Source organism: Cuculus canorus, chromosome 5 (genome assembly GCF_017976375.1).
Source record: "Cuculus canorus isolate bCucCan1 chromosome 5, bCucCan1.pri, whole genome shotgun sequence".
Taxonomy (NCBI): Eukaryota; Metazoa; Chordata; class Aves; order Cuculiformes; family Cuculidae; genus Cuculus; species Cuculus canorus.
In genome coordinates, this window is record NC_071405.1 from 65,628,668 (window position 1) to 65,646,772 (window position 18,105).

Sequence of the window (18,105 nt, forward strand, 5' to 3'; positions counted from 1 at the left end):
ATAAAGTTCTCTTATATTCTGAAAAGTGACTCTGTAGAAGTGGCATCATGGTGTACCCTGTTTATTTCAGTGATTTCCACATCTAGTTTGCACAGTATATAAATAAAGAGATTTTTTTTTTCCCCACGGCTGCAACCTCTGTTTATTCAAGACACCTCGGTATCTCAAAGTCAGTCTGGTTTCTTTTCTGTTTCTTAAATACTGCCAATATTGAAAACGGCATATAAATATTTTGCTCTGTGCATCTGTTTACACAGCTACGCTGTAAATGAAAGCAGCTTCCGCACATGCAGGTGGAATTTAGCCATAATGCTGATGACTCATTAAGCAGAATTCAGTTTGTTCTCCTTGTCTTGGATGCAAGTTATTTAGGTGAAAGAGAAGAAAAAAAATTACTATGCTTGACACTATTAAACAGGTGAAAGAATAAATATTTTTGTAGCCTTATAAAGGTGATTTTTTTTCTCTCCTGAAACCATATTTTCAATACTAGTGGCAGAACTTTTGCAATAAAATATAACAATAGATTTTCTTACTCATAAAAACTGAACACAAACGCCAGAGGAATCAAAGTTATATTTTAAAGGTAAACTTTTACGTTGCATTTCATGAAAACATTTTAAAACTGTAGAAGGGGCTCCGTGTTAATTATCCATAATCACTAATTTTTAAGAAGTAATGTATATGTGACAATCTACTAATTAGTGTAGATATCTCACCAAAAAAAAGAAAATAAATGTGAAAAGCAACAGACTAAGATTGTACAACTTAAGCAAACATAAAAAGCAATATTTAACACCTTTAATAAAAGCATTTTTCAATCCAAGTTGTAACTTCAAAAGGACTTTCTAAGGCATATGCCTTCAGGAAGAAAATAAGGGAATATATAAATCTATACAAATTGATCTCATCACTCCAGATCTTGCAATTTTCCAATGTATACAGTTGTGTCATTCTTTAAATGAATTTATTGAAGATTACTTTTCACTTTTATACAACTAAAAAGTTCAATAAATCTGTGATAAATTAAAAGTTACTGGATAAATTATAACACCACATACTTTTCCTATTCAGAGGCTTTTTTCTTTAAAAGTACTAATCTTACAGCTAAAGGAGATTACTTCTAGGATCTCTGCTCCTACGGTTAAATGATTAAAAGTCCTGCAAGGCGAGCATAAGTTAGATAAAGCTACAGCCTCTGAGTGCTTACAAGTCAATGCTATTGCTTTCTTCCCAGTTTACTAACACATTATATATTGAAAATCATTGACTTTATCTGAATTTATATAAGAATGTTCATTTTTACAGTGTGAGCACTATAAAAATTGCTAAATTACTGCGAGAAATTGTAATTAATGCTTACATTTTCATTGGAAAACCTAATACTCTTAACATTCTGCAACACTGTCCTTCTAGGAAAATCCCTGATATATTGTTTATTCTTACATTGTGTTCCATCAGGTCTTACAGCTGACCAAATTCTTCAGTGGTTTATATCATCATCTAGGAATAAAAAGCTGTGATTCATCAGCACAGACAAAGCTGGGCTTTAATCCATTCCTATAACCATATTGCCAAGTCTATATTGTTTACGTTGCGTCTCAATTAAGAGACAGGCAGGACACCTGGTACTTCTTTATCTAAGTCCCACGGGCTGCCAGATGACTCAAAATCCATAACAGGTGCTAAGGCAGTGTGAGCGTAGCACCATTAACACAAGCTGGAATTGGATAAAATTTGGACTATGCTTAACCACTTAAAACACTCAATCATCAAATGAAAAACGTAACCGCTCTGCACCAAGCTCCTTTACAAAAGGCACTTATAAAGATATGTAGAAATAGAGTGCATTTAACATGAATTTTAATTTCAGCATAAATATTCTCCGGAATGAAACTGTATAAAAATCATATATACTAAAAAGTTGTGTTTAAGATAACCACATAAAAATATATCCTTACTGAATTGAATGAATTCTAACTCTGATAATTTGCAAAAATGACAAAACTGATGCTTAGACTTATAGCAATTTCAAATTTAAGGGAAAAAATTCAAATTAACAATACTTATCGAATTCTTCAACTCTGTACAACACTGGAGTTATTTTAAGGGCTTTGGCAAATGAAAGCATCTTATGAAAGGGTCTCAAAACCAACATCCAAGCGAAAAACTGTACGATAAAAGATACTCCTTTGCAGTGAAAAATCCCACTGCAGATCTCTTTTCTGCCCTTTTTCAGCGAAGGTGATTGAAATAAGTATGAAGCTTAGACACTGACAGAACACACCTCATGAGAGAAAAAATGAGCATCAGAAATTTTACAGTGGACAATTACTTAAGAACTATCCGTATCTAAATGTGTGGCAATCCAATTAAGTTTCTATTTAATATTGTAATTATCAAGAACACAAAATAGTGATTTTATTACCAAAGTAAGCAGTAACAAAGTACAGTAAACTGTCATTTAAGACCGTGTCATAGCATCTATGATAAGCAGCATATTGGCTTAAACTAATGCACTATATGCCTCTAGGGAATGACAGGCTGAGAGACTGGATTTTAACATCAGAATCTATCCATTAATCTTGACTTAAATATAATCTACTCTGCAGTAAGAGGAAGAACGGTCATTCAATGAATTATCTGTTTGAAATATAGCAGGAGCGTGTTAAAGCAAACATAGTAGAAAGTCTCAGTTTCGGTACCACTTATGTATTGTTGGTTTTACAAACCCTGAACTGCATTTCAGCATGAAATTAAAAGATAGTAAGAACAAATATCCCAACACTGTAACAGACTACTCATTACATTTGCTGGCTGCGTGGTTAGAAGACTAAAATGACAACATTTACAAATACTCCGCTTATCCCTGCTTTAGCAATAGGCCACGGATGTGAAAACAAATAGTAAAGGAAACAGTGCTGAAGCCCTTATGTCATGGCAGAACTCCTACTCCAACATCCAGGGAGGATCTGGCTTACTACCGCGTCCAAGATGGGAATCGATGACCCTACAAGGTATGTTGTGCTAATTGTTTTGAAGCCTGTTACAGCTGCTCCTGCTCCGCGCCCTCTGTGGAGCAGAAGGAATGGCTCCGAGGCAGCTGCTCACCTGGCAGTACCGGCTTTGCCGGAGGCACAGGACCAACGGGCCAAGGAACTCAAGTTTATTAAGGATGTTGCACCAAATGTGCCAATGAGAGATGTTACGGCGTTGCAGCGACCATTTCAGCCCACAAATATCCTGGTAGAATACCAGCCAGGAGGAACTGCAACCCCGAATACTAACTCCTGATTTCGGGAGAGGGATTTATCTGCGCTCTGACACTCAGTCTTACATCAGTTTTAAGTAGTTAAGGTTGGTGCAAAAATACAGAAGCAAAATTAGCTCTTTGCTTTCTGGTATTAGCAGGAATGCTTAAGCCCACTGTTCATACACACAAATGCTTACATTTCTATCTTGAATACTTTCTCCGCGTATGTAGACGTACTCATTGATGAGAGAAACAGTAAGGAAGATACCTTGGATGAAGACATCACTATGAACCATAAAATTACTCAAATATGAAACTGTATTAAAAATTGGCCAGCAAAAAGACTGTATGTAAAAGACATGTATTAATTTGCAACTCCACACTACATAGTAACAAAGAAAATTTATCAAATGAAGAATTTTGTCATTAATTCAAATCTGTACTTTAATAAACTTTACAACTACCTCTTTTTTTTTTTTTAGCTTTATAGTTGAAGAGAATGTTTCCTCTTTACGCTGGGCTGCTGCAGTACCGGCACGAGACAATCTACTTTTAAGTCTCTTCGGAAGGCAGGAAAGTCGATTTAAAAAACATTTTTTAAAACATAAAGGCAGGTTTCTTGTACTTAAATGAAGAAAACAAATACTAATTTTTAGTTACTTCCATCCTTCTTTATTTTGAAGGGCAATTAGTAAAGCAGCCCCTTCGCCCTCCTCCCTAGTGCTGTCAAGCTGTTGAGAGCAGTCTGTAGCACTACAATGGCACTATTGTGAACACAGCCTGGGCTTCCTTCCCACAGAGAGTTAAATGGGCAGTTCCTGCTGCCCGTGATTGGTGTCCAGCGAAACAATACTTAAGAGCCAGGTTTTATCAGTTCCACGCCAAAGAAGTGAAGCCAGGGGAACCCAAGCCTTCATATCATGCTGAACCATATGCCAACCCTGCTGGCCCCAAAGGTTTATCACCAAGAATCAGGATCCATCGTGTCCCCTGTGAAATTTCACTTCGCATACCTTCTGTGAAATGCATGGCTTTGCTGAAAACTGACCTTTTTCCACAATTGGCAAGAACAGATGGACGGTAACTATGGGTTGGCAAGCAGAAATTAAAAGATTTTCTAATAGCCTGCATTCTTCTGTGTTTGGGAGAAGCATTCAGTAGGAGATAGATATATTTGTGACCCACAGATCTATTCAGCTGCAGTTAATCAGCAATTAAACTATTTTCTCAATGTCTAGAAAGTATATTGAGATTAATTTGATTGGCCAGGCTATGATTAGGACTCGTATCCTTCGGACTACCATATGGTTATTCCAGTTACTGTAACACTAACTTTTTAATCCTTGCTTTCTGTTATGCTGTTTTTCTGTTAAGTACGTGGCACATACAGAATAAACCATATACATGCACCCTTTTTTGTTATATTTGTGACCTGTTTAATAAGTGAATATCGGTATATAAAGAATACTTCATCTCCAGCTAGATATTTCTGTATACTGACAGGTATTATATGTAACTCTTTTTCAGTAACTGAAATACAGACCTGTGGGAGAACAAAGACAAGTAACACGCTAGTTTCTATTAATCCCCTCATTTTTTGGTACCTAACATCTTCTAATCCCTCTGCTGGCACTGAAAAGCCTGCCCCAACCGTTTCGATTTACCATATATAGAATGATGCAGAAACAGTTTGCCAATACCTTATTCAGCTCACCCAAACCCATCATTCTATCTCACAACTACCGTTTGTCAGTTTTGCTTGTTACAAACAATCTTCCGTATTTCCCACCAATTTAAACACCAGAATCAACCATACACAATGCTATATACCTATTCTTTACATATGCACAGCTTTTAGTATTTTAATATACAAACTTTTCAAGTTGTTTGCAAGTCACTTATCTGTTGTTAGTGGTGAATTTATGACTAGAAAAGGATTAAATCAATCCACAATGCTGTCTTTTATAACATAAAAATAGGAGTTAAACAGTTTAAAAATATTTCTTTCTTTAAATCTTAAACCAGGAAAAACTGTTGAAGCTTCCCTGCTTTTATTCAGACTTCTGAGAGTTATCAAAGAAATCTGCATGAATTTTAACACCTTTAGGGGGCAAGAGTCTTAACAATTTAACAAAGGGCTTTTGTTATCCAAAATGTTTAATTAATTAAAAAGGCTAAGTAGGTATTAACAAAAACCCTGTCATTTTGTGTTATGTACAAAGCAATCAACTCTGCATAAGACTGAATTGGTTTATCTTTTTCATTCCAGTTTAAGGACTCCCAGCCTTCTCTCAGCAAATTCTTGTTCAAGAGGGCTCTGGACACATTTAAGCCACATTTTATAATGAAAGAGCGATTGCTCTACTAACTTCTAGATTACAATATACAATTTCCTGTCTTAAAAAGATGCAGTAACAAGAAATTCCCTCCCTCAAGCGACCTGTACTGACAGACACATATTCAGAGGTTCCAGAAGACTAATAAAGCACTTCACTATTGTTCAGGTACATCTTCGTATTCCAAAAGAGAATGCCACCAGCATAAGCCTACCCATATTTTATACAGAAATCAGTAGAACCAATATCCCCGCTCTAGACGGGTATCAATTCATGAAATCAAAACGAAAGTAGAAGAACCTAGAATATATTTTTCTCAACAGTACAGATTTGAGTGTCCCTCAGAATTGTCTGCTACATCAACAGAGCACTCAGCTCTTTGTAAGTGCAATAATTAGTAGAAAATTGTATCACTAGAGACGATCAGCTTTGTCTCATTCGATATTTTCCCTTTTTTACCACTTTCAAGAGAGCCTCGTGCATTTCATTAGGGAAGAATAACTACTAAATAATGCTGCGCTACTACTTAAAATTATGACAATAATACCCTTAAATCCCCGGAAGAGGGATTCTCTACCCCCAGAAGGGCTACCTGGGGTAGAGAAGGCAGGTTCTGCAGGATTAGAAGTAGGGCAATTACTGAAGAAAATATGTTTACCTGAACATGAACAAATCCAGAACTGCTGCTAAAGAAAAGCATGCAGATAGATGTATTTTGCAAAAAACCTCACAGGCTATATACATGAAAATATACTACATTACAACATAGCTTGCAAGACTCACATTTCAATGTAGTCCTTATACTAAAAAGGCACGAAAACCAATTGAAATTATGTGTACGTCTACATGAAAAAGCAGTAAAAACAGCAGCTTGGTACACACATCTACAAGTATTTCTCCAGCAGTTATTTCAAGTGTCTATACGACAAACACTAAGGCAAGAGTTTAAAAACCTATCACAAATGTTGGTTCAATGAGTCGTCTCTAGTGCCTAAAATCAAAGGCATTTAAAGTGATGCTTTGGAATTATTCATTGCAAAACAGTCCTATTCCTTCAACAGGTAACTAATAAATGATGGCTGAGAACAGGCTTGCACTACCCCTGAGGTCCAATTGTTACTCAGAACACTGCCTACTTTTGCTCCCTGGTGTTACATTTTAACTCTAATTGCATGATCAAGCCGATAAATTGGACTCAGGGGACAAAAAACCACTACAAGACTACCTACCCTGACAAAACCAGAGGTTGCAAGAAAATGCACTTCAAGCAGAAGTGAGGCAAGATGAGACAAGTGAAGGAGAGGTATCAAGTCTTGAAAGACAGTCATTAATATTGACAGATTACTGTAATTCTGCCTGTCAAGGTGATCGATTTAAGCAGCATATGCCAATCAATACTCTCCTCATTTACTGAGCAGCATTAGCTATATAGTTAGGTAAAACGTCCCTAAGACAGGATTTCAAACCACACTTAACAAACATAAATGGCACAATTTATGCTTTGGAATCTTAGCTGTTATTTCATTTAGCCTTTTTTTTAATTGGGCAAAATTCAGTGTGATGCTACCTATACAAAAGTTACTTTAGATGATGCTATTACACTGCACTGCCCTCATGTATGCAATCCCTTTATGTGAGATACTTCAAACTGTACTAATTTTCTGTATAACATATTAAAACACTAATCTTGAATGTGATCATTCTTAAATGCAGCAGTTCTTTAAATTCCATTCATTTTGGGTTTTCTGCATTAGTGGTTTGCCGTTCTGAGTACTTTAGGTATTCATGGTTTAAAAGAAACCAAGACTTGCTGGTAATACCAAAGGAAAATACATTAATTGGATGCATTAGTTCAGGGGAAAAATTGTATAAAGATAATAAAAATAGCTATTGCTGTCATTGCATACCTACAAGTAGACACACACACACATGATTATAGAGAGACATAAAACTTTCATCTTACATTTAGGTCTTATAATGCACAGAGAAACTGTTACACATGATTCCTTGAAACTGAAATACCTGAACAGTCCATTAAAATAATTGGATACTTATAAATGCCTTGGAAATCTTCAGTTTTTCATGTTATACCATAGTATGCAGGCATTTAATTAATCACATTTTGATTTATTAGAAGAAGATCAATTGAGTTGTCAGCAGAACTTGGATTTGGGAGAACAGCAAAAATGAAGAAGCCAAAGTATAGGAAACACTGAACATCGTATTTCCTACCTTATGATTCTTGCTTGAACATGGAAAACAATTTCTGTCACTAAACAGTAAAACAGATTTGAAATAACTATTTTCTTCTGGAAAAAACAGCAGGGGTCATATGATAATCCATGGTTCTTATTTGAACTCATATCAGATAAGACTAATGTGGTACAATTCAGGGGTGGGATAAGTATTCACCAAAGTCTTGAAATTTTCCGTTATTTTTTGTAAAGCATATAGAGTAGTATCTAAAATTTGTATCAAGCATTATTTTTAATGTTTCTCGTCATCTGTGATGACAGAAAAATCAGTAACAGGTATGTTAAACGCTTATGAAATGTCCCATTTAAAAATTGTATTGCTAGAATATAGTGAAGTTTGCTGAGGATCTTGGCACACGGCAGTTCAAAAAAATTCTAAACCAGAAGATATCAAGTGAGCAATAAGAATGGCACACATTATTACTTTTACTATATCAAAATTAATTAGTGGAACTGTAAAAAAATACTTAATAACACGTTTAAGGAGATAGAGCACTTCTTTTGCCTTTTCCATTTGATACACAGTTATTACTGATGCAGTATCACTGTATTCATTTTTTTCTTACAGATGCTCGTGCATTTATAAGATAAAAAACTTACTGGACTTGAAAGAAGGGAAACTGGTATTGTCAAAATCAGTACTTTCCGGCTTTAATTTCCAAGTTTCTGTATTAGTGAGAAATCCCCCAAAATTTTCAAATAGGAATTTGTGAAGATGTAAGTCAAACAAATATTCTTCATTAAATGGGTCAGACATGGCCAGAGAATCTGCAGAATACTCTTTGCTCACTACATGTCATTAATAATGAACACTTACTTTTTAAGGATAAGCTTTCCAATGTCTGCAATTGTACCTTGAGACAGATGATGTTCCTGCAGGCACAACAAAGAAACTACCAGTTCTAATAAAACCCTTTCTCGGCGCAGCTGAGTATCCATCAAGCAAAAAAGCTTCTTCTGAGCGATGAGTTTTTAACACAGAGGAAACTTTTAATAAGCCACTCAAACACAGTATTTTACTCACAGAGAAGTTACTGTCTTGTCAGATACCATATGGGGTTAATATCTTCCCTTTCTCTGGGTGACAACTGTCTGAAAAGGTTAGCTACAATACATCAAGTACCAACTGTTTAGGAATAGAATGTCAAAAAAAGATAAGGGGATACACATTTTCCATTTCTGATTGAAAAAAGATTAACTTATCAAATCACTTACATTAAGATTTATTCAGTGATATTATGAAGACATAATAACTAAACCATATTTTTGCTATTCAATCTGTTACACATGACACCAAAACCAAAAAGAAAACTAATTGGCAGAAGAATTCTTGGCATTAGGTCAAAACTTTGTAGACTATTATAAAGAGGTGAAAAATATGCTGTGATGATTATATCTATATAGAGCACTCATATCTCAGGTGTTCTAAGATTTTAACAAATTTCAGATTTAAAAGATGGTAAATACAATTTCTTGTTGTATGTCTAGCTACATATTAGATAGCATCCTTTAGGAGGGGAATACTACATAAGAGATAAAGCATGATGGTGTCCCAATTGCACTACTTGCACCACTGGCACTGTACATGCAGATAGTTTGGAATAATTGTTAACACTCCACAATTTGTGTACAATGTTTAAAAAGCAATACAAGTTGTTTCACACTTGGAATTCTACTCCCACAAGGTTTTTAATTGTTTTGTCATACGACATAATTAATTCAGCAAACTGAATCACTGGAGGTGCTTCCCATGCTCAGTAAAAACCATCTTCATGTACCTCTTGGCATCTGGCTAAAACCTGCTGTTTATTCAGGAAATTAAAATAAAATTTTATATGAAGCCATTCTTTCTGCTGTTCAAAATATTTAGTATTGAACCATTTCCTATACATGGTGGATTCTGAACTCAGAATATGACCAAGTGCTTGCTCTGAGGTGCAAGCCATGAATAAAACTATTCCTATTATGAATTTCAATGCAATTTAGTAAATAAAGAGTAAATAATCTTCTAAATATTGGCCTTCTTATTCTACATCACAGTGAAAATGACTGTTCTCAACATTCAGTCCCATTATTACACCTTCAGTCACGAATCTCAGTATCTTCCTAGCACTGGAGCAGCTGAGTGTATTGAGCAGATAAGGATGCACTTCTTATGATGACAAAACAGTGAGAAGAAGAAACATCTCAGCTAAGAGATAGAGTAGAGGGTACCACTGCTTCATTAGCAAGACAAAACAGGTCTTTTGTGTGTCACCTGCCACTGTGTGCGTGTAAGCCGCCTGTTGGCGAGGGGGTACTGCTACAAGAAAGCCAGGCCACCAAGAGACAGTGAGGGACTGCAGAATCCCTGAAGGGTAAAATAAAACAAATTCCACAAATCAATGCAGAAACTCCACCCAAAATGACAACAGTCTCTTCATGCAGCTGCAGCAATGACAATGTCAAGCATCAAGTTATTGCCATGCCTGACTAATGTTTGCTAATAAAGTTATTAATTTTTTTATCTTAAAATACTGCAATATGTAGATGAAATCTTTAAAAATCATTAAAAAATATTAAATCTTCAAAACATTTGGCGAAGTTTGCTATAAGAAGTATGAAAATAATGTCACAGAAAGAGGAAGGTGATTGACAGAATATGTCAAACTCAGAAAGCTCCTTCAGACCATACAATACATGCTCAAAGTCAAGGCAGACAATAAAAGGGAGATGAGCAGTACTTCCTGTATCCATGCAACCATTATTATACTATTCACACGTACTGCCCATTGCCACATTGTGATTAACAGACTAGCGCAATAAGGAAAAAGTTGCAATCAGGTTTCATGAAGAGGACTGAATATCCCTGCTGATTACAAATAGCAGCTGATTTTTTCTGTCAGGTCTGCACTTAGAAAATGCACTGACTCGGGAGATGGGTAAAGCCCTCCCTGGAAGCAGAAGGGGCAAAACTCGGTGCCACTCTCTTCATGTTCCATATACAAGCAAATCAACACAGTACTGCTTTTTCATTAAGAGTTTACCATGATCCATCCTCACCACAAACATGGTGATGTAAATATTTCTCAAATATAGATATTCACAGACCTACATATCCTCGTAACTCCACGCTGAGTCCAAAGGTGCCCATCAGCATTACACAGCACAGTGAAATGAAACTACATACCTGCAGGCATGGTGACATCTGTCCACTGATGCTGGCTTGGAAATTAAGAGAGCTAAAACCCGAGTGTAGGGTTTGAAATGTGTTCTGTTTGACAAAACTCTTAAGTATTTTCATTCCCCCACGATCCACATTAAACTGAATTTCTACTAAACATCATTTAAGTTCCTAACAAACTCACGCTGCTCCGGTATATTAGATACTCGTAAGTTAACAAACAAAGATTAATTTTGAACCGACCACTTCAGAATTCTCTTACACTGACACTGGATGGTTGTGGACATGTGGGAAGCTTGGATTATCAGCTTCACTTCTCCAGCTGGGCCTCTGCTTTTGATGTATCGCCTGAAAAACTGCTCTTCTGTTTTTTCCCTCCCTCTTTCAACATATGTTTTCACAACTCTGAGACCTCTTTTTCTTTGCTCCAGCAACACTCCAACACAAGAAAAGACCACCTTGATCAATGAGTCCTGTCTTCTCCAAGAGACATGAAGTCTGGTGATCTCCAGAAAAGCTCTTTGACCACAGACCATAAAATACTCCTCGCCTTGACACACTTCAGTCCACAATAAACTTAAAAGCCGGTACTGAATTGCTACAGCCATAGCTATAACATGCCGGAAGAAAAAAGCAAAAGACACTGAAGACAACCCTTGATGTCTTCAATTCCCTGCTACTGCAGGAACATTATTAGATTCAATTTTCAAACATTCCCAGTTAACAGACCGTGCCCGTGTTACAGGAAACACTCACCAGTCTTTGCCATTCCTACGTAAGGGAAATTCCTTTTGACTTCAAATCTGGTCCGCGGTTGAACACCAAGAAAATGTCCATGATGGTTTTAATAAAGATTTTTTTAAACCACTGAGACCTAGGCCAAACTTTGAAGTGTAACTTCTTTTGCTGTTCTCCAGTGCCACAACTGGCTCCACTGTAGCCTAATCCGGGCCACGGAGGATTGCAGAGTTTTTTCTAATGTCATGCCAAGCAAACAGCTTTTAAAGAACCACCCACACCCTCATTTTAAAGTATTATACAAAGCACTGAATAAGATACTCCAAGCCAGGTGGAAAAAAAAATTCCACCAACTACTTAACAAAGCTGTCCTTTAACACCAGTGCCCAATCAACTGGTGCTTTATAAGCTTAACAAGTAATGATATGAAAGCCATCAACCAATGCTATCTCATATTAAATATACGTAATGCTTTCCAGTTATTGTGCTAAACATAGCAGGAGACAAATATGAACATTTCAGTGGAGGCCACATTATGTCATAAGGGACACGCAGTGCTTTGATGCATATAAAAAGTACAATTTCGAGACCTGAAGTAAAAGTGAAAATGCAATACAAAGCTCTTACGAAGTGGCCAATTCCTAGACACTGAGCTGGCAAGTGATGTCCAAGGAATTTATTACAACTTCCATATTCCGTAAGGAAGTTTAAACGTACAAGTTTGTAAGGTCTGTTGGTACTGAAAGTTTGTTATTTCAAAGTAAATTGTTTTTCAATTGCTCATCACTATACATCAACATAATGCCTATAAGTCATCACTTTTCACGGTATAATGATGCTAATACATTTTAAATTATTTGATTAAGCCATTTGAGTAATGACAAAAAGATCGGACCTTTCCAAACATAAAAGTACAATGAATCAACATTTGTCATCTACAGAAAAGGCACAAGCGTCATTTAATGTGATCACATCAAACATTATCCATCATTCATCTGTAAATCCACTCCTTCATATCTTATCCAAACCTCTGAGTATTAACAGTCAGACTTATAAAAAACAGGGTATTTTATCTATCATATGACAAATACAAGTATCTAAAGCTCGGGTGGAAATTAAGCACAGAGTTTATTTTGGATCAAAATTTTAAAACTTACCTTTCAATACATGAAATTAAAAAATAGTATGTTCTTGTTGATTTAACTAACGATAGCAGAACTCCATCTTAAGAAGGGGAGAGGAATAAGGACTTACTTACCTTACGGTTTTTTGATTTCTGGTTGGTAATTCTATTCTTCCAAGAGCAGTTCTTTCAAAAAACTACAATTCCAGTTCCAACAAAAACCCCCAAGATAATACTTTCTGACATCCTTACAAAGACATTAATATAATTTTGACAACAAAAATTAAAAAATTTCTCATCTTGAAGGAAAACAGCATTGATATCCTTCTTGGGACTAGAAAAATCAAACTAAGTCACATTAGTACTGGATAAATACTAAATATCTGTAAGGAAAGAAAGATTATTAATACCATGACATTGTTATTTTACAAAGCCTACTGATAAAATGGTCATTAAAATAATTTTGTTTAACAAGAAATGGTAAGTACAGGTTATAAAATATTCAAATCAGGTGATTTTTCAGCAGTGAATCTATTGTACACTTAATTAAGAAGAGCTGATCTTCATATGAACTGTCTTCTATGAGTTTAAGTTTCTTAGAGGCACCATCACCATAAAAAAAAAAGAAAATATTTCACTTAAGATGACAAAGATATGACAGAAAACATGAAGATCATATCTACTTCAAGTGGATGCATATGCCTTGGAAACCATTTGAGTGAAAGGATACAAGTTTTGGTATAATGGGATTAATGATTTCAATGCACGGCTTGCATTTATAGCTGTTGCACGAACCATAATTGGAAGAATTTTTCCATTCACAATAGCACCATCAAAGAGTGGACCAAAAAATGGAACCTGAATAAAAAATTAAGAAATTCAACATAAAGCAAGATCTTAGCGATAACAATTAGCAATCAACACTGACAATAGAGCACTCAAATATATCATTTTTTATTTCTCATTGCTAGATAATCAAACCAGTTATTGTGCTCCATGACAGACCTTTTCTCTCATGGAAATACACAGCCATATAACTGCTCGATATCCTTGGTAACAGTTAACACAGCATTTGAAGCAAATTAAGCAACTGTTTGAATACCATGTCTCATCAAAGCTTATTTCCAACATTTGCTGCCAAAATCCTAGGAACAGTCATGCATACAATGTTTGAGGTTGAAAGGTTAGATGACAATATTGTAGGCGGTAGTAAGCAAAAGGAATAATTACTCGAACTTTAAGATAATATTTATCATAACTTTAGATATAACATTTCCATAAGGCACAGCTCAGTGCATAAAATTACAACTGGCATAAAACTACTGGTGGGCCAACCCTCACCTTCCAGTTTCTTTTCTTCTTCTATCTGTTTTTCTTCCTTTCTATTGTCTCTATACAAATAGATTGTAAGCCCTTTACAACAGCAAACTGCGGTGAGAATTTGGCCTCTTTGGACCCTAAGTATAAAGCCTTATTTGTGCAGTCTGCAGGAAACCTTGATGTTCAGTATAGGTAGCACCCAAAAGGTTTACAGAACAAATGGATCTTAGGTTTTGGCATTATATTTTTCTGTAATCAATCATCATTTTGCAATTAAAAAAAAAAAGAAATTAAAATATCTTCAGCATTTCCATTTTCTGTATGTGTGAATAAAGTTCTGAAGCTGCCAGCAAAAAGCACGTTAAGAAGAGCAAAGTTTGTGCATCTGGTCAGCAAACACAGCAGAGTGCAGATTAAATATTCTACCTGCTAAAATTAAACGAACACTGCAAAAGAATTCTAGATCCCTGTATTATTTTTGTCGTCTTTAATTTAATGTAGTTTTGGGAATACTGAAATCTGATTGAAGGCACTTTTCTCACGTACAAGGGCCTCTTTTTGGACTAACAGCGATCCCTGCTCTCAGCAGTGTTCTTTTTCCTTCTTAGGCTGCACATCCCAAATAATGCAACTCTTTGTACTTCAAAGTACTAAGAGAAAGAATATACTTATTAATTAAAAACATAAGTAACTCAGTAATAACAAGACCATGTACTGGGTATCATTTCATTCCTATAGAGCAGTCGTCATACAGAGGGAATCCTATTTCTGTCGTATGATATTTATTAATATTAGTGCTTCTAGAAAAAATTTAATATTTAAAGTATAGAAATCCATGTCAAGTGACATCACACAGAAATTATGCAGTACCAACATCACTTTCACCACTTTTACTCAGCGTTCACTACCCTAAACCACTGTTTACAGGGCCAGTACAGACATCTGAGGAACAGTCATTAGAAAGAGTTTGTGTTCACATGCCTAAAAGTTGAATGGTTTTGTTTTGTCGAATTAATCTCCGAATTGTTGCATGGATACAAGAAGAAAGTTAAAAATAGCTTTGAGAAGAAGAAAGGGGAATATGACACGAATGGAGAAAACTGGAGCACATTATTATTCAAGTCACCCAGTTGTGTATTAAATTTGATAAAAAAGTTCACCAAGTTTATCTTAATATTTGAAAGATTACACAGAATATTCTAGATTTATTTCCAGTTTATGATGTTAGGAGATACACTTGACAGGATTAGGCCCTTGCAATTTCAAGTTACTGATTTTACTATGCTTTGTACTCACTGAGTTCTTCCCTCTTCCTCCTACCACCACTGTAACTGTCAATGCTAAAGACACATCTCCTTGTTGGATCAATGGATTATATCAAAACCTCAGTCTTTAAACAAAACTCCGTCCATATTAAACATGCAAAGGAAGTACAAGAGAAAACCTCTTACCTCAGGCTTTTTCATGATCTGGATACTGAACATATGGTTTTTCATGGGATAGATAACTATAAGAACATCACCGAATTCTGTTGGAATTATTCCTCTTCTATAATCTCGAGTATGCTCTGACCAGACAATGTGTACTTCATCATTTCCTAAGTGTCTCAGCTGGAAAAGCAGGGATAAAAACCCATCAGATTAAATACATTCTATAGCAAAACAGCTATACTAAATGTTCATATTTCAAAAGGACAAGCCTACTAAAAAAAACACTACAGAAAAATGAATGAAATAACCAAATTACACTACAGTCTTCTTACAATTTCAGTGACAGTATTAGTTCACAGTATTTGTTTGTGCTATAGATTGTTTTTTTATACACTGGTGCCAATGTCTATTAAAATTAACAGGTAAGTCAAAATTATATGAATGAACATCTGCTTAAAAGTTACATATCTGAGTAGTCTTTGGTGTCATCATTGCAGTAAATTCCAAACTGGCTACTACAAACAAAATGCTTTCAAAGGACAACACCTACTGCATTTTCCACAGTCCCTACATTAACTGAACTAAATGTTAATTTCCCATGAAACCTGTATAATTTTGTAATTTTGTAAAATTACTCTGTCCCTCCCTCCAACCCAGACAGCTGTTGATTTGGCTCAGAATAGCCAAATGGGTTCCTCAAAATCCATGCCGTATCCTCAGTTGCAATCGTATAACCAGATTAAGAAATATCCTGAACATTTTGGAATTATCTGTGCTGAAGCTCCAGAATGCTCCTTCTGCTAAATATTACCATCTAACGTCAACAAACGTCAGCATTGTGGACAGAGGCTTTACATACACTGATCAAATATATTTCAGACTATTAAACATGAGTTTCTTTCCAGTAAGGGCTGTTTCTGAAGAGTCATGCTGGAATCTCTTTTTTCCCCCTCAGTTCATCAGCTGTAATAGCTGACAATTGCCTTCATCCCTAGTTTTCCGTCCGTTTGCACTGCTTTAGGTAGGTAGAATTTGTCAAACAATTGCCTTGATGTTATTCAAAGGACAGCACTGTGAACTGCTGTTAACAGGTAACATGCAGATAGTAATCTGAGCACTTACAAGAAGGGTTGTATACAAAAAAGCCACAATTTTCTGTATCCATTCTCAGAACATAACTGCACTTTAAATAAAACCAAAACATACACACAGTCATCAGAGAAATTTCATCGCAAGTATTCACTTGTTTATAATACAAAAACCCCTGGAATGCTGCCACCTTCTTATCTGACGGTCTTATACAGATTGTCAGCAGATGACTTGGGGAAAAAAAAACCACCTCTGCTCATTTCTGTTGGCTTTAAATTATAACAGACTGAAAAACAGTCTGTTTTGGGTTTTTTTAATATAAGAGAAGAAATTTCTTCAGTGTTGGACTGGGCAAAGTACAGATGGCATCAAGACCCTACATCTTGTCTGATGATCAACAGATCATTTGTTTTGCTTGGATCAGATCACACATACATCTAATCTCCAATGACTACAGTTCTTTGAAGTGAGCTGTTCTTGCCTCTTTTGTAGATAGCTGAATTATTTTGAAAAACAGTTAAGGGATGCTCTTGTGCCAACAGCGAACCCAGCCCAACAAAGAATTGCTTATAACAACATTCACTGCATTGAGTTTTATTTGATGAGATTAGAACAAACCAAGGAAGCAACGGGAATGACTGATGTGCACCATGCAAACACCAGCTGCAGAAACCTTGGATGACACTTAGCAGTGACAAATGTCGTAAAAGACAACTAATTGTGGAATCGTTTTGAGGGCCTGAACTTCTCCTACTCTCCTAGGTGAAGTGTCAGTCAAACTGTTGGTTGAAATAAGATGGTGACAGAAGAGCATAAGGGACTAACTACTGCGCCTGCGCTTCGAAGCAAGTGAAAAGCTCAGAAAGGATGAGGTTGCCTAACCAAGGAGAATGCAAGAGGCAAATCAGTTTAGATATGAAATCTTGTGGAACATGAAAAAACTACATGATCCTAGATTGAAGGATGGCCATCTGGTACACCGACTAACCTGAACGCATTGAACTTACTGCCAAAAACAACTAAGACCGATGCATTCATCATTACACTGCACCATTCCTAATTCAGCAATATTGAACTATTTACTAGAAGAGTCATCCCTCCTTTACTAACTATCCTTGGACTCAAAGAAAACAAAGTCATACATTGATAGAAATAACGGACAGCATCAGTGTAGGTGCCAAATAAATGGTTTTAATATCCAAAACATATAGTTTAGACAGTGCAGCTTCTTTAGGGCATCACTTCTCTGAATTTCTTTTACCGAAGATTGTCCCTGCATACCCATTACTGATAATTGCAGCTAATCAGACAGGACAGGACTTAAACTGACAGATTTTGGTGTGATAAAATCATATTGTGTGGTTATTTCAGGAGAAGGACTACTGACAAGGGACATGT

The 18,105-nt window shown here is 35.9% G+C and overlaps 1 protein-coding gene across 8 annotated transcripts in view; it reads right to left on the bottom strand.

Moving 5' to 3' along the window:
• RALGAPA1 (Ral GTPase activating protein catalytic subunit alpha 1) overlaps positions 1–18,105 on the bottom strand; it is a 125,471-nt gene that overhangs the window by 17,996 nt on the left and 89,370 nt on the right. For all 8 annotated transcript variants that reach the window (XM_054068514.1, XM_054068513.1, XM_054068508.1 and 5 more), the window contains 2 exons: positions 15,640–15,798; positions 13,599–13,726 (listed from right to left, as the gene is read on the bottom strand). In XM_054068514.1, the coding sequence (XP_053924489.1) occupies positions 13,599–13,726; positions 15,640–15,798 (287 nt within the window). The remainder of the gene's footprint in view (positions 1–13,598; positions 13,727–15,639; positions 15,799–18,105) is intronic.